Below are 22580 nucleotides of genomic sequence, written 5' to 3'. Positions count from 1 at the left end.
AGGGTTTGTTCATATAGTCCACCACCTCCTGTACATACTGTGGACGTATAGCTTGGCCACTGCCGGAGAACAATCCAAATGGTGGCCTGGCTGAGGACTGACCACCACGTCCACCCCTGCCTCTAGACACCCTAGAAGCTGTGCCCCTTTCCGCAGCAGGGCCACGTATGCCTTTTCTTGGTCTACCAGGCATATTTGTCACTGATGCGTTGGCAACTGTGTGCGGTGAAAAACGCACACTGCTATGCGACCCACAGTTGTCGCTGGATACAGCACAGCAGTTGCGGTTCACGCACAGTAGCAAAGCCTTTTGCACAGTGGACCTAACGCTTTGAACAACAGGCGTTAGGTTGTCACTGATGCGTTGGCAACTGTGTGCGGTGAAAAACGCACACTGCTATGCGACCCACAGTTGTCGCTGGATACAGCACAGCAGTTGCGTGTCACGCACAGTTGCAAAGGCTTTTGTACAGTGCACCTAACGCTTTGAACAACAGGCGTTAAGTTGTCACTGATGCGTTGGCAACTGTGTGCGGTGAAAAACGCACACTGCTATGCGACCCACAGTTGTCGCTGGATACAGCACAGCAGTTGCGGTTCACGCACAGTAGCAAAGCCTTTTGCACAGTGGACCTAACGCTTTGAACAACAGGCGTTAGGTTGTCACTGATGCGTTGGCAACTGTGTGCGGTGAAAAACGCACACTGCTATGCGACCCACAGTTGTCGCTGGATACAGCACAGCAGTTGCGTGTCACGCACAGTTGCAAAGGCTTTTGTACAGTGCACCTAACGCTTTGAACAACAGGCGTTAAGTTGTCACTGTATTTTGCTGCCTAGCAAGCACGTATACCTGCTGTGATACAGCAGCACTGTGCCACGTGCTCACTAAACAGAACCCTCACACTTTCCCTACAGAAACTAAATTTTCAAATCTAACTAATGTAGTACAAAGTTCCCTAACTACACTAGATATCCCTTTCCACTAAATAGAAAGCTCCATACAGCAGAAGACTGACACTGTCCCTTAAGTTTTTTTTTTTTTTTTTTTTTAACTCTAAGAACCAGCACAATCGCTGTATCTAACTACACTGGCTGTAAGCTAAATACAATTCTGCTATATGGAGCTTTAGAACCACTCGATATGTAGGAAATGTAGTGTAGCAAGCAGGAGTCAGACAGAACTGCTTCAACTCTCTTCAACAGGCTCTGGATAACTGTGCTAGGGGTTAGGCGGGGCCATCTTATATAGTGTGGGGCGTATTCACTCCTGATTGGCCTCTGGTCCCCGTAGTCACTCCAATCACGTTCCTAGGAGACTCCTGCCCCCTCATTGGCTTTTGCAGACGTTTCTGGGCCAATCACGGGCTTTTAAAGCCCAGTTCCTGTCCCAGTGCATTTTGGGCGGTTCTGGTGGCCGAATACCGAACTTTTGCCGCAAAAAGTTCGGTATTCGGCCGAATATCGAACATCCAATGTTCGGGTCGAACCGATGGTCGACCCGAACCGTTCGATCATCCCTAAACAGGAGCACCAGCAAACAGTGGAGAGCTTTAAAGCTACAATAATGAAAAACAGAAAAAAAAAAAAAAAAGTCCCAGCCCACCCACCCTGCTCATCCATCCCAATCACAGAGAGCTTACATCCCGAACAAAGATAAAAGTAGCTTATAACCCTATGAAGTGTACATCAACAAGAGGTAGGGGGCAAATTAGAAAAAAAAGGAAAGGGGGGAGGGAAAAATAGAGTGGGAGAAACCAGGTGTCCCATGGGGTCCTCTTTGGATGAAGGAGAGCAACCATCTCGGAAGAGGGTCAATTGTAGCGTGGGTACTCACAGGGACAGCCAGAAATCAGCAGAGAACAGCATATTGACGTCCGCCTTAACAAGGACAAGGGATAGAGCCATCAATCCAATGAGAACAGACATTGGTCGTGCAGAAGGATGAGCAACAGCAACAAGGTAGTCTGGGACCAGGGCCTGCGAAGGAAGGCAGATGAAAGCCCAGGATGACTGTAATGGGTACATAGGAGTGCAGAAGTGTGGTAGTAATATAGCCAACTTATCTTGAAAGTTGAGAATGCGAGCAATCATGGAGCATGGAGGGGCTCCCACAGGGGGAGGGCGAGAAGGGGTGCGATGTGCCTGTTCAACAGCAAAAGCAGGAGGGATAACATCCAGGCCCAAGGTTTGTCTCAGCCAAGAGAGTAGAAACTGTTCAGGGGCAGTCCCTTCAGAGCGCTCAGGGAACCCCACAAAGCGCAAGTTGTTGCGAGGGGATCTATTTTCAAGATCATCTATTTTGGCGTGCAGCGCCATGAGTTCACTGGAAGTTTCCCGCACAGTGATAGTTAGTGGGGCTATAGTATCTTCCACAGAGCCAATGCGCTCTTCAGCAGCCCCAGTGCATTCACACAGATTCTGGACATAATTTTTTAGTAAAATAAAATCATTATGAATGGTCTCTATCTGTGCTGTTATCGTGGCCTTGCAATCTTGTATGGCAGACATAGTCTGGCCCAATATGGGTTCATCAGGGGAGAGTGCAGGCTCACCTTGTTCATCCGGTGACAGTATAACCTCCTCCTTGCAGGCAGGGGATCTCGGTATATTGGGGAGACCAGTAGCTGTGGAGCGGAAGTCCTCCTGTGAGCCAGGTGGGAGCGAGAAGGCCGTGACAGCCGAGAAGACCGGCAGAACACAGGTGCCATTTTGGCTGAGGAACCGGTCCATCACGCCGGCCGACCTAGCTGCCTTATTAGGGCCGATCTTGACCATAGCAGGCGAGTAGCGTGTTCCTGGTGTCCCAGGGAGGCAGATCCCTGTCAGGGATCGATGGGTGCAGGATAAGCAGCAGGATGGGAAGAGGAAGCGCAGAGCTCATGAACTAGTGTGCTTCTCGGTCCACCATCAGGCCACGCCCCCTCCATGTCCTTAGTCTGCTTTTCTTCAGCAAACTGTTTGCGGGCTTTCTTGTGCATAATCTTTAGAAGAGGCTTCCTTCTGAGGCGACAGTCAATTTGATGCAGTGTGCGGCGTATGGTCTGAGCACTGACAGGCTGGCACCCCACCCCTTCAACCTCTGCAAAAATGCTGGCAGCACTCATACATCTATTTCCCAATGACAACCTCTGGATATGACATAGAGCACATGCACTCAACTTCTTTGGTCGACCATGGCGAGGCCTGTTCTGAGTGGAACTTGTCCTGTTAAACTGCTCTATGGTCTTGGCCACCAGGCTGCAAATCGGTTTCATGGTCTTGGCAATCTTCTTATAGCCTAGGCCATCTTTATATAGAGCAACAATTCTTTTTTTCAGATACTCAGAGAGTTCTTTGCCATGAGGTGTCATGTTGAACTTCCAGTGACCAGCATGAGAGAGTGAGAGCTATAACACCAAATTTAACACACCTGCTCCCCATTCACACCTGAGACCTTGTAACACTAACAAGTCACATGACACCTGGTACGGAAAATGGCTAATTGGGCCCAATTTGGACATTTCACTTAGGGGTGTACTCTTTTTTGTTGCCAGCAGTTTAGACATTAATGGCTCTGTGTTGAGTTATTTTGAGGGGACAGCAAATTTACACTGTTATACAAGCTGTACACTCACTAGTTTACATTGTAGCAAAGTGTCCTTTCTTCACTGCCCGTTCACACTGGGGCGACCTGTCAGGCGACCTGGTCGCCTGACAGGTCGCCGTAGGTCGCCTTCCATAGAGAAGCTGTGGACCCGTTCTAATAGGAGCAACACAAGTCGCTCCGACTTAGAAAAAAGGGTCCGGAGCTTCTTTGGGGCGACCTGGAGCGACCTGCATTGACTTCAATGTTATGAAGTCCGTCCCGGCCGCTCCGAGGTCGCGGTGCGAGCTGCGCGCCACGACCTCTGAGGTCGCCCAGGCAAGTCGGATCGCCCCAGTGTGAACGGGGTCTAAGTGTTGTCACATGAAAATATTTAATAAAATATTTACAGAAATGTGAGGGGTGTACTCACTTTTGTGAGATACTGTACATTCGAGCATAGCTTCCAACGGGCCCTGATTTTGAGGGACTGTGCCTGATTTGGAACAATGTCCCTCTGTCCCCCTCATTTTTCCCTCATTTTGGTCTGATCTATATAGTTGTATATAAAATGCACTTTTTATCTTTCAAAAAATGTTTCCCAGTGCTGAACCTTTCATCCAGTTTCTAAATTGCTGCATTCGTACATTTCAAAACTCAATACAAAAAAATATTAGTGGTAAAAAAAACAAAAACACTTGTGGGTTTAACTAATAGATTTTTTTGTATAATTCTCCTTTAAGGGGCGTGGCGAGGGGGTGTGTCCTGTGTCCACATACTTTTGTTAATAGGAGTCCCGCGTTCCCATCACAAAAAGTTGGGAGGTATGCATGCGGGTTATGATTTAAATATTTAAAAAGGAGCCTCTAGGACTTGCAGTGAGTTTTTTTTTTTTGGCTTTGACATTCTAATTTATCAGCTAAATTTTCCCCTACCATTGTGCTGACAGTTTAAACATAATTAATTAACTATCTGATAAATCATTATCTCATTGGCATGATTCCAAGGGGCTTCACACTTCCCACCTGTGGCTGCCTTTTATGTAACTCATTCACACTTACACATCCAGAATTCCATATAATGAGGGGAGCTGGAGACACGGAAGAATGCGATAAAACCAGCAAATCGAGTACAAAAAGCAAAAGTGACAAAGTGTAAAGTTCACCTGTCACAATGGGAAGGCTGCCAGGTTCCTTTAAAGTATTTCCACTTGCCTTCCAGAAAATGTACCCCCCTTCATGACCAGGCCATTTTTTGCGATACCGCACAGTGTTACTTTAACTGACAATTGCGCAGTCATGCAACGCATTTATATCATTTTTTTCCTACAAGACAATTTTGCAAAAAAAAAAAAAAGCTTGATTTTTTACTTTCTGCTATGATACGAATCCACATTCATCATTATCAACAGAACCATCAGAAGGCAACATACAGATTTAACCCCACAGCTGCTGGGGAGGGAGCTGAGCAGGAGGAGGATCACATTTAACCCCTCAATGACCAGGCACCTTCACTATGTAACCAGCAGCCACTACTTGAAGCTCTCTATTTTTTTCCAACCAGACATTTCACACATAAATGCACGTATACATACATACAGGACATGCACACATACATGCACATAAACACATACAAACATGCATAGATACACACATGCACAAACTAGGGTTGCCACTTCATCCCTTTAAACCAGGGCACATATGAATTACACGGGTTCTGAGGCTAATATAATGCACATAAGGCACTAAGTGAGTTTAATTACCACCTCAATCACCTGTGTAATTAATGTGTGTCCTGGTTTAAAGGGATGAGGTGGCAACCCTAGCACAAACACACATGTACACATATATATGCATACATCCATGTACATACATGCATAAATGATTGTATACATGCACACATACACAAACCCACATACATTCATAGATACATATATATAGTTAATTACAAAAACTTTTCAATAGTACTCCATTATTATTAAATTAACTACTTGCTACCCACCCACCGTCAAATGATGGCAGAGTGGTGCACCTATTGTTCTGGGACGCCGTCATATGACGGCACACCAGAACAGCTTCTCTCGCACGCCCCCGGGGGCGCGCAGTGCGGCGATCGTGGCCGTGCCGTGTTGCTAGGACACAGCGCAACCCCGATTTTGGCAAAGAGTCAATGTTATGACTCTTTACCCATGTGATCGGCTGTGTCCAATCACAGCCGGTCACATGTAAATGAGGAAGTGCCGTTATTCGGCTCTCCTTGCCTTACACTGTCAGAGTGTGTGGCGAGGAGAACTGATCAGTGGCTCCTCCTCACAGGGGAGACCAGGACAGGTAATCAGGGCACTGATCATCAGTGCTCTGATTACAGAAAAGTGAAAAACAGTGCCGACAGTTGCCCACCGTCAGTGCCCATAGTTATGCCAGTCAGTGCCCATCAATGCCTGCTCATCTGTGCCGTTTGTCAGTGCCCATCAGTGCCACCTGTCAGTGTCGCCTCTCAGTGCCCATCAGTGCCATCTCTCAGTGCCCATCAGTGCCCTGATTACAGAAAAGTGTAAAACAGTGCCCACCATCAGTGCCCACAGTGCCCACCGTCAGTGCCCATAGTGCTGCCAGTCAGTGCCCATCAGTGCCTGCTCATCTGTGCCGTTTGTCAGTGCTCATCAGTGCCACCCGTCAGTGCCCATCAGTGCCACCTGTCAGTGTCGCCTCTCAGTGCCCATCAGTGCCATCTCTCAGTGCCGTCTTTCAGTGGTAATCAGTGCCACCTATCAGTGCCCATAAGTGCCATCTCATCAATGCCCATGAGTGCCAACTCATCAGTGCCCATCAGTGCAGCCTATCAGTGCCCATCAGTGCAGCCTATCAGTGCCCATCAGTGCCGCCTCATCAGCGCACATCAGTGAAGGAGAAAAATTATTTATTTTCAAAATTTACTGACAGAAAATAAGAAAAACTTTTTTTTTTTCAAAATTTTCTGTCTTTTTTCTTTTTTTTTGTAGGAAATAAAAAACCCAGCAGTGATTATATGCCACCAAAAGAAAGCTCTATTTGTGGGAAAAAAAAGTATTAAAATTTAATTTGGGTACAGTGGAGCATGACCGCGCAATTGTCATTCAAAATGTGAGAGCGCTGAAAGCTGAAAATTGGCCTGGGCAGGAAGGGGGTGAAAGTGCCCAGTATTGAAGTGGTTAAACATACATACTTTTATTGTTTTATTACAATGCCATGCGAAAGCATGCAAAACTGCTGTCTCGTCTCTACAGATAATAAACTCTAAAGTCCCGTACACATGATACGAAAATCGGAAGTAAAATTTTGTTCGCCGAACGATCTGCCGATTTTCGGATTGTCAGTATAGTGCTTTCGAATTTTCGGAAGACAAAATCTGGATGTGCAGGCTATAGAATTTTTATCATACGTCAACACAAAGTCCGATTTTCGTTTAATTAGTACAGTATTTGTCCGAAAAAAATTGTAAGAGCAAGACTAGGCATGCTCACATAGAAAACAATTCCACGCATGACATCACTTCTGAGGTTGAATTCTGTCGTAAGGGAATTTTTGTATGAAAGTAACCTCTTCACTTTCCACATCAGGCTAGCATACAACAAAAATCTGACGACAGATCGTTCGATAATCTGATCGTGTGTACGAGGCTTTAGACACTGCAGCTTTAACACAGAGGAGAGGAGGAGCAGCAATACTCACCAGGAGAGGAGTAGAGGGGGAGGGGCTTTTCCCAGAGGAAGGAGGGTGGGGGAGGGAAGGTGATATACAGACAGACGTTGTACAGACATGCCAATGACGGAGGGATGTAATCTGACCACGCTGTCATGGATGGGCAGAAATGATTAGTGTGGTCAGTTTATAGCCAGGCACACAGGCTCAGCCAGGTATGTGAACACAAAACATTCCAAGGTCACCATGCAGCTTATCCTGCATTAAAGAGACAGGAACATGATTTTTTTTTTAGGGTTACAAACACAGAAAACTGGTCCTTTGTTTAGAAAGTTTGGAGACCCCTCTGGTCTTGGTCTAGGGGAACAGTAACCAGCATGTTTTCTGACCTCATCCCTGGCAGCTGACGCTCAGTGTGGTGGTTGGGCTCTCGGCGTCCTCCAATTACAATGCAGGACTGCCCTTTGTGCATTCACATGGCTCTTACTGCCTGTCCAGGTCCATCCGACTGTCATACAATCCCCGGTCGTCTGTTTTTAGCAGATTGGATGCCAGCGCATGTTGGTGGATCCGCCGCTCCATAGAGAACAATAGATGGTCTGATCCGGTCCACCAGAAAAGCAGAGAGCCAGACCCAATCGGTCCACTTGTGTGAAAGGGGCCGAATAGTAAGGGCCAGTTCACACCACATGCAGTCCAGTGCGTTTTTTTTTCCCATCAAAAACGCATGGAAAGTAGGTTATATGGTTCCCAGTAGTGATTGACCGATAACGTTTTTTTAATGCTGACACCGATATTTTGGTCATCAGATATCGGTAACGGCCGATATTGGCCCTTATTTTCGGACATTAAAAATGTTTTTTTTTTGACAGGTACTTTTGTGCAGGGATCTGGGGGTCTAAAAGACCCCAAACCCCTCCTCTGCACTTAAAAGCATTCAAAACGCCAAGTTTGGCTGTTTTGAATGCTGTCATTTTTTTTTTAATTTGGCGTGGAGTACCCAGATGTGATGTCATGACATCACTTCCAGGTTATTTACATGGAGACCCGATCAAAGCCGAATGCAACTTTGATTGGGTCTTCTGTTCGGCGGCTGTGCAGGCTGGATGCCCGGGTCTCCCGGTGGGACCGGAGACCCGGGGGAGCCGTGGAAGGCGGTGGGAGGGGGTGGACATCCCCTCCCGCTCCTTGTAATGACAGCTGAGCGGCTTCTCCGCCACATCGGTTGTCATTACAAGACAGTCGACCATCGGCAAGGACGCCGGTACCGGGGTGATGCCTCTAGCTGCAGGTATCACTCCGGTACAGCACTTTCCCAAAATATCGGCAATATCGGTAACCTCCGGGGCCGATTCGGGGAAAGTGCATATCGGCCCCCGATATATCGGTGTTGCCGATAATCGGTCGATCCCTAGTTCCCAATGTTCACACCTGTGTGGTGGTCAGTTCCAGTGCATTCCAGTTCCAGAAAAAAAAGTGGAACATGCTGCATTTTTTCTGCACCATACTGGAATGCGGTAAAATGCACCAGAACGCACCAAAAACACACTGGAGCACACATTTAGGGCGAAGAAAAAAGAGGGGGTAAAAATGCACTGGACTGCATCAAAAATGCACTGGAACGAGTCAAAAACGCACATGCAGAAAAGTATCCGGACTGCGTTTCTATGGCAGGAACTGACCCTAAAAGTCTTTATTTGGGAAATCCACCTGTTCCAAAATCACATTTTAAAAGCAAACAGAGATGTGAAGCAGAGAAGTCTCTGAAGGCATTATTGATTGTACTGAGATTGTACGAATGTTCGTTCTGAAATTTACCAGTGTATCCAGCTTTACACATAGTAGCAGGGAGATAACAGTGTGACCTGCACCATGACTTCCCATAATATTTATTTTATTCCTCCTCTAGTTATCTAAGGTATGTTCATGTGTATGATGGCTGATGGAAGTGTAAACCTAATCAATAATTGTTAGATATCTGTCAGCGCGGTGATAACGCCTGTTAGCCATTAACAGCTGGTTTAGTAAACAAAGAGTAGATAAGTAATTCTTCTTATTTAACAGATTTAGTCTTCATTTCTTCAGGCATCATGGAGAACGGCACTGCAGCTCCAGACAGCGGCCCTCAATATGCCAAGTTTGAGACTCCAGATATTGTTGTGGTCGTGCTTTATTTCGTTTTTGTCCTTGTCGTTGGAATATGGGTAAGTCCAGAGACTTTTTATTTCTTCTCCATTAATGTGTTCTTTATGCCCCATTAACGCTTGTGCCATGCTTGTATCACTTCAAAATCATGCGATTTCCATTGCGATTTTACAGTGTGACTTTGGACGAGTGTGACTTTGTTGCAACTTTGGCTTTGGCCATGTGACTGTAGGGTTGATTTTCTAAAATTGGAGCGTGCAACATATGGTGCAGCCAGTGGCGGTTTTAGGCATTGGCCGAACGGGGCAGCCGCCCGGGGCGGCATTTTTTCATGACACGTGGGGGGCGGCATGACAGTGTTCCCCGGTCCATGGATCAAATGGTACTGGGCCGCCCGAGGAACTTTGAATAATTTCACTGTGGCAGCTGAGCCGGGGCGCAGAGCATTGCTCCCCCCCCCCCCCGAGCCCGCACATTGTGTGACAATAGCGGATGAAAATTTGCTATTGTCACGCTGATCCTCCTCCTGGCCAATCGGGGAGCGGGTCCTCCCGCTTCCTGATTGGCCGAAAGGCAAACCCCAAGCCATTGGCTGAGGAGGAGGTGCCGCGGGAGGACTGAGGAGACGTGGGGAATCCGGGGACTGAACTGAAGAGAAGTAAGGTAAGTGCACGGACGGGTCTCGCGGGGGGGAACGCTGGCGCTCTGCATTGAAAGGTGGCACGCGTGACGCTGGCATCTCTACATTGAAAGGGGGCAATGCTGTGGCACTCTGCATTTATTGGGGGCAATGCTGTGGCACTCTGCATTTATTGGGGGCATTGCTGTGGCATTCTGCATTTATTGGGGGCAATGCTGTGGCACTCTGCATTTATTGGGGGCATTGCTGTGGCACTCTGCATTTATTGGGTGCATCGCTGTGGCACTCTGCATTTATTGGGTGCATCGCTGTGGCACTCTGCATTTATTGGGGGCAATGCTGTGGCACTCTGCATTTATTGGGTGCATCGCTGTGGCACTCTGCATTTATTGGGGGCAATGCTGTGGCACTCTGCATTTATTGGGGGCATTGCTGTGGCATTCTGCATTTATTGGGGGCATTGCTGTGGCATTCTGCATTTATTGGGGGCACTGCTCTGGTACTCTGCATTTATTGGGGGCAATGCTGTGGCACTCTGCATTTATTGGGGGCATTGCTGTGGCACTCTGCATTTATTGGGGGCATTGCTGTGGCACTCTGCATTTATTGGGGGCAATGCTGTGGCACTCTGCATTTATTGGGGGCAATGCTGTGGCACTCTGCATTTATTGGGTGCATCGCTGTGGCACTCTGCATTTATTGGGGGCAATGCTGTGGCACTCTGCATTTATTGGGGGCAATGCTGTGGCACTCTGCATTTATTGGGGGCATTGCTGTGGCATTCTGCATTTATTGGGGGCATTGCTGTGGTACTCTGCATTTATTGGGGGCAATGCTGTGGCACTCTGCATTTATTGGGGGCATTGCTGTGGTACTCTGCATGTATTGGGGGCAATGCTGTGGCACTCTGCATTTATTGGGGGCAATGCTGTGGCACTCTGCATTTCTGGGGGCAATGCTGTGGCACTCTGCATTTATTGTTATGTTGTCATGTTGTTTTTTTTTTTTGGGGGGGGGGGCGCCGGGAGGGAGTCTTGCCCGGGGAGCAATTTAGTGTAGAACCGCCACTGGGTGCAGCTCTGCATATAAATCAATCAGCTTCCAGTTTTATTTTTTATTTTTGTCTTGACCACTTCCTGCCCAGGCCAATTGTCAGCTTTCAGCGCTGTCGCACTTTGAATGACAATTGCACGATCATACAATGCTGTACCCAAACAACATTTTTTCATTTCTTTGAGACAGAGAGAGATTTCTTTTGGTGGTATTTAATTCCTACTGGGTTTTTATTTTTGCTAAACAAACGAAAAAATACCATTTTTTTTTTTTTTAATTTTTCTTTATTTGTATAACATTTAATAAAAGTAATTTTTCTTCTTCACTAATGGGGAAGCATTGACAGGCAGCACTGATTGGCTTCACTGGTGGGCACTGATTGGCTTCACTGGTGGGCACTGATTGGCTTCACTGGTGGGCACTGATTGGCTGCACTGGTGGGCCTGCACTTGTGGGCACTGATTGGGCTGCACTGGTGGGCCTGCACTTGTGGGCACTGATGGGGCTGTACCGGTGTGCCCTGATGGGACTGCAATGATGATCAGTGTAGATGTCCTCGCTGAGGAGTAGCACTTACCGGCTCTTCTCTCCCCACGAGCTGTCAAGAGGAATGCCGATAACCGGCATTTCCTGTTTACATTGTGATTGGACACAGCTGATCACATGGCAAAGAGCTTACGTCATAGGCTCTGTACCATGATTCATGATGAGCTGTGTCCCAGGGATGTGGCGCACCATCGATCGGCGCGCATGTGCGGCAAGCATGAGAGGACATCATATGACAGGCAGCACTGAATGAGAGTGCTCCCATCTGTTCGCCATTTCACTATAAGATGGGCCGGAAGCAGTTGATTGAACAAGCTTAAGTTAGAAGCTAATTGGCTACCATGCCCAGCTGCACCACATTTTGAGCTCTCCAGTTTTAGTAAATCAACTCCAGTGTGTGCTCTGCAAAGTCGCATGAATATCATGCCGGTGCCATATTTGAGAGTTTGCATTGAAGTCTATGGCCCTCATGTCACATGTCACAGTTGGACCAAAGTAGTACAGGAACTACATTAAAGTTGCTGCAACTTTTAAGTCACGCAGATATGAACGGTACTCATTGGAAAACATGGGGTACGACTTGTCATGCAACTTTGGACGTCAAAGTCACACAGGTTTATTTTTAGAAAAAAAAAGTAATCCATCAGGTACTCCACTGATAATCCAATAACATAGTGATCGGTCGATCAGCTATTCTATTAGGCATGTATTAGAGGACTGCAAGCTGTTTGTGGGACAGGGATGGATGTGAATAATTACAGGGCCTAGGAACACCTTTCTGCATCAAGAACACCTAAAACCACAGTCTAGGATAAATCCCAACACTCTGAGATGGTAAAGAGGGACCGTTTATAGCACAATGTAGGCAGGTAGAGGACACACATCTGCCATGTCTCCACAAAGAATTCAAAAAATGATTGGGTAAACCCACAAGTGTTTTTTTTTTTTTCACCAATCCTTTTCTTTTAGCCCTGGTTCACACTGAATGCGGCTTTGAAATCATGTGATTTTAAAGCCGCCAGTCAGCGCAAATTTATGTGCGGCTTGATGCACAGATGTCTATGCAAGTCGTACATGAAATCACCAAAAAAAGTGCAGGAACCTTTTCTAAACCAGTGCAAATCGGAGTACAGCTTGGGTACGACTTGTCATGCAACTTTTTTTTTTTTTTCGTTAAATCGCATGACAAGTCGCACTGGTATGAATGGGGGCTTACAGCTCATGTAAAATTAACAGTTTGGCCCATACAACGAAAAATGCAACATTTTTGGGTGCAAAGAAGGAAGGAATAGGTGCAGTGTAACCCAATCAAAAGTTAACGAAAAATAATAAACGTAAACAAGAAACAAAATACTGGCAGACTCCATAGACAACTCAGCTAAAACACACGGCGGCTTTATGCTGTTCTGAGCAGTATAGGTGTTCAGGAATGTATACCCTGAGCGCAGGAATTCGGTGCATACCTCCCTGAGCGCACACATCCCTAAACATGAGTAAAGCCCTGTACACATGTACTGATCGTTGGCCGAACGATCGGCCGTCTTTTGTCCAGGGCTGTCGTGTCTGTTGAAAACTGCAAAAGACTGCACACGAATTTTGTCGGCCAACAACAGCCGACTGCAGAAGTGATGTCATGTGATGGTTAACTTTCCGTGTGTTTTTTCTTTTCGGAGCATGCCCAGTCTTGCTAATCTGCTGTCTGTCGGCCGAATTCTGTACTGACTGACGAACAATCGGCCGTTCTGGTGTTGGCCAACAAAAATTTTAATGCCTGCAGGACAGATTCTGTTCGGCCGAAAATGCGCTGTCGGCTGTCGGAAGCATCATACTAACAAGCCTACAATCGGCCGATCGGTCGTCGGCCGAATATTTACGGCTGACAATCGGTACGTGTGTACAGGGCTTACCACTCTGAACAGTGTCCAATCAGGTGGGGCTGCTGCCTATTTCAACCTGCCCAGGTGGATGAACCCTTATCTTGAGATTTTAAAAAAAATTGAATTTGCGTTTGATATAAAAAAAAAAAATTGTGGTGACTTTTTACCTATTACTATTTGGGTTATTTTCTTTCTTTTAGGGCCCGTTTGCATTTTACCAAGTTTTAATGCATGCTAAAACTTATGCTAATGTGCAACATAAGTGTGAACCCGGACAGAACAGAAGTCAATGCAAGTCTTATCGAAGTTGGACCAAAAGTAGTGCAGGAACCTTTTTCTAAGTCGGAGTGACTCCAGTCGCACCAATTTGACCGGTTCCATGGGGTGCAACTTCTCAAAAGTCGGAGCGCTTGTCGCATCAGTGTGAACCAGGCTTTAAAAAAATACATTTTTAAGAACAGCTGTTCAAATTGGCTCCAAGGGCCTGTAAGGCCCCTTTCACACCTGTCGGCTCCGTCGTTGGACTCTGTTCTGCTCAGCGGGGGATCGATATGCCGATCCCCGCTGAGCAGGTGGATGGCAGCTCTGTGTGCAGCGATGGAGGTGTCAGATCCCCGCTATCCCCTATGGGGAATCGGACGAGAAGGGACCGCCTGTCTGTTCTCATCCGATCCCATCTGCCAGACGGATGGAAAATAGGGTTTCCATCCGTCCGAATTTGGCGGAGAGGATCAGATCGGATGTCAGTGGACATGTCTCCGCTGACATCCGATGCCCCATAGAGATGCATGGGGCATCCGTTCAGATCTGTCTGAAAAACTGACAGGTGGATCTGAATGGTCCGGATGTGTGAAAGGGGCCTAAATGTTATTGTAAAATAGGTTCAAATGTAGTTGCTCAATGAATGAAATGGCTCAATGGGTTGTCCATCCAGGATTTTTACATTTCCCAGTGCTTCCAGTGGCAGGATCTTGCTAAATTTCCAGCCCTGCTCTAGATGAACCATAAAATAAGAATAAATGTTAACGGATGAAAATAATAAAAAAGGGTAAAATATACTTTTTTTTTTTTTTCCAACCAAACAATAGCAGGCTTACGTTATTTTTTTAAACTGATGGGATGCCTTTCACATGTGTCTGCAATAGAAGATGGTATAGAAAAACTTTAATACACACTCCAAAAAAAAAAAGCCAATCTTTTTTCCCAAGTTTTAAAATAAAAAGGAACACCCTGCATCAGAAGAACCTTAAAGCAGTTGTATCCTCAAAAAAACAAACAAAAAAAAAACCCTGCAGGACAAAGGCATAATGTGCTAGTATGCATTGCATACTCGCTCATTATGAAATACTTACCTTAGAATGAAGCCCCAACGCAGTCGCCCGGACACCGCTGAGGCAGCCGACATCTTCGCTCAGTGTCTCTTCCGGGTTTTGCGGCTCCGGCGCTGTGAGTGGCGGGAGCCGCGATGGCGTCACTCCCGCGCATGCGTGCGGGAGTTCACTTCCTGGAAAGGATCTCTGAAGGTCAGCCGGGTGAATATCTCCTAAACCGTGCAGGTTTAGGAGATATTTACTTTACCTACAGGTAAGCTTTATTATAGGCTTATCTGTAGGTAAAAGTTAAAAAGCAGAGTATACTACCGCTTTAAGGTTGGGTTCACACTTATGCAAATTGCATGTGGGTTTCCAATTCGCATGACAGGCAAGTGTGACCAGCTCTCAATAAAGCTAGTTCTTATATGTCCAGGGCAGCGGTGTTTCGGATTGAAAAAGGGTCCAGGGCACGTTTGGGTCCAAATCGGGTGCAAAACACTCGGACCTGAATCACACCTTAACCGGTAAACAGACATGCACTGCTCTCCAGGCATGAACCTGCGGCCGCACATGTGTGAACCCAGCCTAAAACTCATGTGCAGCCACTTCTGCTGCTGACCTTAACTCTACTTCAGCATTATGGGTGCTAGCATAAACTTCAGCATTTGACACTTCCAGGTGTGTCAGAATGTCTGCAGTCCCTTGCTGTGTACTGTGGTTATCTAAATCAATAGTGTATCTCAGTAACACACTGATCACATAGGGGTTGAGTTACTAAAACTGGAGAGTGCAAAATGTGGTGTGGCTGTGCATGGTAGCCAATCAGGTTCTAGGTTTTTTTGTTTTTTTGTCAAAGCTTAATTGAACAAACTGAAATTAGAAACTGATTTGGCTACCATGCACAGCTGCACCAGGTTTTGCCCTCTCCAGTTTTAGTAAATCAACCCCATAGTGTCGGGGGTATGGAACCACCGTGCATGGCAGGAGGCAAAGACATCAGATACAAATGGATATGTGAAAGATTTTGCTGCTAACCACAGGGATGCAAGATAGCAAAGATCCAAGGCACTGGGTGACAGGCCAGATAAGTATTAATTGAGAGGCGTAACTAGAACCTTCAGGGCCCTGGTGCAAGAAACCATGAAGGGGTCTGCTGGTCCCCGACTGGAGCCCTTCCCACTGATCCCAGGGTCTTTTACTCCCGTTGTGGGACCCTTTATTATGGTCCCACAGCAGGCCACCTTTCTGCTATCTTGGGATCTCCCCACGGTGGGGGGTGGAAAGCCAGAGCCCGGTAGCAAGTTTGACCTTTGCGACCCTGGTAGTTCTTCCACTGATGTCAGTCATTTTTTTTTTGCTTTATTTTTTATTCTTTTTTTTACCATTTTTCTTTATTTTATTGTTTTTTTTACAATTTTTTTTTTTTTTTTTACACATTTTGTAGGACTCCCCATTGGGGGGGCTTTGGTGAAATACCAGGGGTCTAAACAGACCCCTGATGTCTCCCTTTTGAGAGAGAGAGAAAGGGACTAAGAACAGATTCATCTGTCCCTTTCCCTGAAGCCTCAGCTGCACAGAATGAATGAAAAGGAATAGCTCTGTGCAGCGTTTTCTGTTTATTCATAAACTGAGGCATAGTAAACACAGTTTACTATGCCCCAAGTATGAATGAATAATAAAAAAAAAAACCACTAATCACCCTGACTATTCATTAACACAAGGAAGAAGCTGGTAAATGACACACTTACCGCCTCCTTTCCCGCTCTCCATCCTGACAAATTCCACGCAGCAGCCGATGGTAGGGTAAGACCTGGCAGCGCTGTGGGGGGAGGGAGGGCAAGAGGGGCCAAAGGAGCACACAGGAGCTCAGGGCAGCTGGACAGCGATAGGAAGGCAGCAGGAGTGGCATGTGGAGGAACCAATGTCCTCTATTTCCCTCCTGCAGCTGCTGAATGTCTGTGGGAGGAAGAGGAGGAGAGGCAGGCGTTCAGCTGTATGGAGGGGTCGGTTCCTCTACATGCTGCCGCCCTCCTATTCAGGCATATAGGGTGACCGCGCGAGCCCCCCTGGACCCTGAACTGCAATGGCAACCCCTGTGACCCCTGTAGGTATGCCCCTGGTCAGTGGTGTATTTTGGTTTTGTGTTGCCCTAGGTAAGACTATAATTGGGCGCCCCCCCTATTTAAATTTGCCCACCCCTTCCTGTTTAACGGATGTGACTCCCTCCAAAATTGAAGGACTGCAAGTCCCAGCAAGAACCCCTGAGATCTCATTAGAGGGGAAGGGGTGGGAGAGAGAGAGTAGTAGGGGAGAGAGGGGGGTGAGAGAGAGGGGGTTGGTAAAGGAGGTTGAGGGGGTATCAGAGAGAGTGAGAGAAAGCGGGGTGGGAGAGAGTGGTTGGAGAGAGAGAGAGAGTGGTGGGGGGGAGAGAGAGGGTGGTAGGTGAGAGAGAGAGAGTGGTGGGAGACGAGAAAGAGAGGGTGAACGGCGAGGCAGAGAGCGAGAAAGTGGTGGGAGAGAAATAGAGGGGGTGGGAGGGAAAGGGGGTGGGGGTGGGGGTGGATGGGAGGGAGAGAGAGAGGAGGTCAGAGAGAGAGAGAAGGGTGGGGTGGGAGAGAGATGGAGAGGGGGGGTGGGGGAGAGAGGGAGGGGGGCAGGGCCAGGGAGTTATGGCCATGACGTCACTGGCTGCTAGACACCAAAAGGCTCCTGCAACTAGAGTCTCAGGTAGCTATTTTGCCACCCCCCTGCAAAGTGCCACCCTAGGCCTGGGCCTTGTCGGCCTAAGCCAAAATACAGCACTGGTCCCGGTATTAATGTTCTTTTTCAGTTTTTATTTTTTTTTTAATTTGCTGACATGGTTGCTTTTAAGATGTATAAATTAATCATGCAGGCGTTCCTGTAGCACATCAGTGTACCCCTTCTCCATTGGTTGCCATCTTCACATCTGAGAACCCCTTTTTTTCTTACCTTGTGCTGCAGGAAAGTTATTCCCAAACAACCTCTACTGTAGCCTTACTATCTCACATACAGTAATCCAATGTGTCAGAGTGCCATAATGGTCTTACAGATACCAATCCTATATAAAGCAGCTTTGGAAGTTTCACTTTGATCGGTGTTCTCTAGGTCTAGATCTAGGCAGATGAGGAGCTGCAATGTTAATGTATTCTTACAAATAAAAAAATCTTTAATGACCATAAACATGTAAGAGACATAAACATATCTATAGCATGGTCTAAATGTCTTCTTTTATAAAGTGGTAAAAAAATAAATACATTGATAGTCAAACTCCATTTTTTTTTTTCTTTTGTAGTCTTCGGTCCGAGCAAGCAGGGGGACAGTCGGTGGTTATTTCTTAGCTGGAAGAACTATGAAGTGGTGGCCGGTAAGTATACATATTGAGGCTTTTTGGTTGGTGTAGATGGGCATTTGTTCACATCAGAACTGCTTCTCATCTCATCCATTCATTTTGTGTACAAATCTTGCTTCAAGTGGATTTTTTACCACTTCAACCCTCGTCTCTTTTATATCACTCACTTAAGTACTGAAGCAATTTTTACATTTCCACTATGGGCTTTTTTTTTTTTTAGCAAAATTTTACTTAAAGCGGAGTTCCACCCTGGAATTTTTTTTTTTTTTAAAAATACCCCCGGGACAGTCAGGGCTAGTGCATTCCACAATGGCTAGCCTCTGATCTGTCCCGGGTTGCACTTACCTGTTAGGACAAATACTTACCTTGAAAACGTCTTGTCCAGCGCTGCCATCTCAGATGTGGGCAGCTTGAAGCCAGCGAGATCCTCTTCGGCGTCCTCTTCTGCCTTCTTCGGTCCCACGATGCCCTGCGCCGGCCCCGACGTCAGTTCCGGGTCGCGCGCGTCATCCCTCCACAGCTTCTGGGCATGCCCAGAAGCTGTTTAGAAGGGGATGACGCGCGCGCCCCGGAACTGACGTCGGGGCCGGTGCAGGCGCAATGATTCCTGGGAGCGATGACGTTCAGCTCCCAGGAATCATTGCAGAGCCAGGAAGTGACGACGGGCCGCGGCCGAGGAAGGAGGAAGAAGGAAGTAAGGTAAGTATATATTCTTCGGTACGAGGTAAGTAAAAAAAAAAAAAAAATGCGATTATCCATTTCTTTTTCAGGTGACCCAGAGCGAGAAGATGGAGGTAAGTATAAAATTAGGGTGGAACTCCACTTTAAAGTGATACTAAAGTCTAGTTTTTTTATCTTTGGCTTAAAAATAACAAACATGTTATACTTACCTGCTCTATGTCGTGGTTTTGAACAGAACAGCCCAGATCCTCCTCTTCTTGGGTCCCTCGCCGGTGCTTCTGGCCCCGCTCTCCTGCCTTTGTGCACCCACAGCAAGCAGCTTGCTATGGGGACAGCTGAGGCACTGCTCTGTCCATTCAGACTCGGAGCAGTGACCTTGCCCTGCCCACTCTTTCTCCTCATTGGCTCACTGACTTTGATTGACAGCAGTGGGAGCCAATGGCGCCCCGCTGCTGTCTCAGCCAATCAGAAGGGAGAGTCCCAGACAGCTGAGGCACTTGTGCAACATCGCTGGATCGAGATGGGCTCAGGAAAAAATTAGGGGCGCTGCTGCACACAGGTTTTTTATTGTCATAAATAGAATGCATGAAGATAAAAAACCTTCTGATGTAAGAATCAATTTAAGATAAGAGTAGTACATATATTGTATTTTGGGGAGAAAAACTAGGCATTTTAGGCAATACTATCTTACAAAAATGATTTGATTTTCTATGGAATCCATAGACAAGAGATGCAAAAAATGCTTAAATTGTTGTTGCGTGGTTTTTTTTTTTTTTTTGACCAGAAAAAAAAGCTTTTCTGTAAAAAGTGATTTTTAAAAGGAATCTATCCAAGTTTGATGCATACAGCACAATAGGGAGGCACAGGGGAATTCCTGTCCTATGTTTGACCACCAGCACTAGAGGACCATGAAGAAAAGCAGAATTGTCTCTTACATGGTGAAAGCGCTTGAGAAAGTATGTTCTTCTGCCATTACTTGGCAAGCATTGAGTGGTAACGTTGGTCACATCCCAGATAATCCTCATCTAAGTTCCATAGTTTGTTTGGCAGCATTGTTGTTGTTGCAAATTGTAATGCTCTGATAAATGTACACGTGGCCAACGTCCAAACCTTGTGTTGGTATTTCTTTTTTCCTCCTTCCGTGTTAACTCTTACAAGGAACTTATAAGCGGAGAAACCTAAAAGTTGTCTCCGGTGTACAGGCTACAAATTCTGAGCTTTTCCTTCATTTACTGACCTGGAGCACCCGTCTGATGGGATCAGGGCGGGTCCTACAATGGGTCCCACGGGGTCCATTGGAGCCAGGCACACTTTGAGAGGGGTGGCAAATTGATGCCCAAGATTCTTTTTCCAGCAGTTTTGTGTGTCATCTGTTTGCGGCGCGTTACGGGCGGCATTTTCCCACCTCATACTGCCACCTTTATTGCAAACTGATGAGTATGAGGGTCTCCTCCAGGGAACGTTCCTTATGTGATTGTGGTGTGTGTAATGATGTCAGACATTCAGACAAACAAAATAATACTGGAATTTGTGGTTTGTAATTGAACATAATGGTATGTCATATAATTGTGCATGTAGACAAGGTGCTGTTGCTTATAAATCTGACTTCCTGATAAATTTAATTTAGTTTTAATTATCATGTTATAAAATAATAGATGTGGGGACTTTTGTTGGGTGGGATTTTTTTTTTTTGGGGGGGCAGCATTTCATTTTTGGACCCAAGCAGCACAATGTCTTGGGCCAGCCCTGGATGGGATACCTAATATGCACAGGCTTGCTAGCCAAGGGACACGATGCAACTCTGGAGCTTAAGCCTTTAAAAAAATGGTCAAATTTTGTAAGAATATTCTTTGGAAAATCTGAAATTTTGTGCATTTTGTGATTCGATGGTGCCACCATTGATTTCGAAATTCGATCAACCAAGCCTTCAATTTCACCTCCTATTGCTACAGAAAAGAATTTTCGTGGCTGGGAATCTTCTTTTCTTTCCAGGAATTTTTTTTTCTTGCAATCATTGGCTTTTCTTTTTCGATTATATTTTTCACACGATTCTCCCATTATTAATTAGAAAATCGTTAATTTTTCAAAAAATTTCCAACATGCCCGATCACTCAAATTCCCTGACCGCACGGAAATCAGCCTTTGCTGCGGCCCACTAATGGTGTGAAATTCGAACAAAATTTCGTAGATAAGATTTTCGAAAGCAAATTCTTTCAAACTTCGACCCATGTATGGCCAGGCTTAATAGAATTGTTTTATTTTAAGTTTACAACTCTTTTTATAAGTGTGTTGTAAACTTCTGTTAAAGGAGAAGTACTGCTAAAGCTTTTTTTGCTGTCCTTCTCCTGTGACCTGTTTTAAACAGACAGCGAAGCCTGCTTTCAGCTGACGTCAAACCGCTGGGAGCCTGAGCCAGCCGCTCCCATCCTCTCCATAGCCCAGCGTTCCAGTGAGCGGAGGGGGCAGGACAGGGAACCGGTGACTGACAGTGAGCACTGAGCCAGAGCACTGAGAACTGAGCGATTAGCAGTGTGTGATCGCTCCATTTTACATTTACTGCCATTTTTTTTTTTTAAAGTGTTTTAGAAGCGTATTACAAGCCTTTTACAGCTTCAGGCATTTTAGCCAATAGAAATCACTAAGGGGAGGGCGAGGAATTTAGAGGTGGAGAGCTGCTATTTGAGCAGAAAACGCTTGTAGATTGCTCAAGTCAGGGATTTTTATTGAAATCTGTGGGTCCAAAACGTTTGTAATCTGCCAAAAAAGAAGCCAAAAAAGAAGCCCAAGTACTTGTACTTTTTTGATCTTCAGGCGTTTTGCTTTAGATGTGATCAGGGGTCATTGAAATGAATGGGATTTGGCTTTGAGCATTTTAGGGCTACAAACTTCAAGCAGAAAATTGCTCAGGTGTGATTGGGGCCTTATAGCTGGTAGGGGACAGATGCAGCATCCACCTAGGTAAATTTGGAAAAAAAAAAAAGGCCCCTTTCACACATAGGTCTGTTTGTCCGTTTTCCATCCATCCGTTGATGGATGAAAAACGGACATCAATGTATCTCTATGCAAAAACGGATGACAACGGATGATCATCAGTTAACATCCCTTTTTATGCGCTTCCGACAATGTCCATTTTTTGGAACGGATGAATGCCCTATTTTTCCTCTGTCAAAAAAACGGATCAGACGGAAAACGGATGTAAACGGACAAATGGTCCGTTTTTCATCCGTTTTTGCATTGGTAGTGGATGTAAAAAAAAATGGATGAAAGGTGGATGAAAGGTGGATACATTTTGACGTGACTGAACTGATGAACTGAACGGACCATATGTGTGAAAGGGGCCTTAGGCCCTGTTCACACTTAACTGTTTTTCAGCTCTTAAAACACTCATCTCTGAAGTTCCAAACGCCCAACAAGCAAAATCCTATTAATTTCAATGGCCCCTGTTCACATATGAGCATTTTGTCGGCTGAAGCAAAACGCCTGAAGCTCAAAAAATTACATGAGCTTGTTTGTTGTCAGATTACAAGCGTTTTTGGTCAAATGTTAATGCCTACCTCCAAACAACTGCAAAAAAAAGCCTAAAAAAACACACAAAAAAAATGCCTGAATACAATCCGCTCAGGTGTCAATGGAGTCTGACTGCTCTTTTAAATTTCTTGTAAATTGCTTTGGGTGAAGTTTCTTACCTGGAGATACTGCCAGCAGCACATC

General features: G+C 46.0%; 1 protein-coding gene across 1 annotated transcript in view; it reads left to right on the top strand.

Moving 5' to 3' along the window:
- Nucleotides 1–9321: 9321 nt before the first annotated feature.
- LOC309562088 (sodium/glucose cotransporter 4-like) overlaps nt 9322–22580 on the top strand; it is a gene marked incomplete at its 3' end in the record, with an annotated part of 70354 nt that continues 57095 nt past the window's right edge. Inside the window, exons 1-2 of the mRNA XM_082266213.1 lie at nt 9322–9448; nt 18132–18203. Coding sequence (XP_082122339.1) covers nt 9335–9448; nt 18132–18203 — 186 coding nt within the window. The 5' untranslated portion in view covers nt 9322–9334. The remainder of the gene's footprint in view (nt 9449–18131; nt 18204–22580) is intronic.

The sequence above is a fragment of the Pelophylax lessonae genome (assembly GCF_965119305.1).
Source record: "Pelophylax lessonae genome assembly, chromosome: 8".
Taxonomy (NCBI): domain Eukaryota; kingdom Metazoa; phylum Chordata; class Amphibia; order Anura; family Ranidae; genus Pelophylax; species Pelophylax lessonae.
Note: the sequence above shows the minus strand (reverse complement) of the source record. Positions and strands in the feature narration are given on the sequence as shown.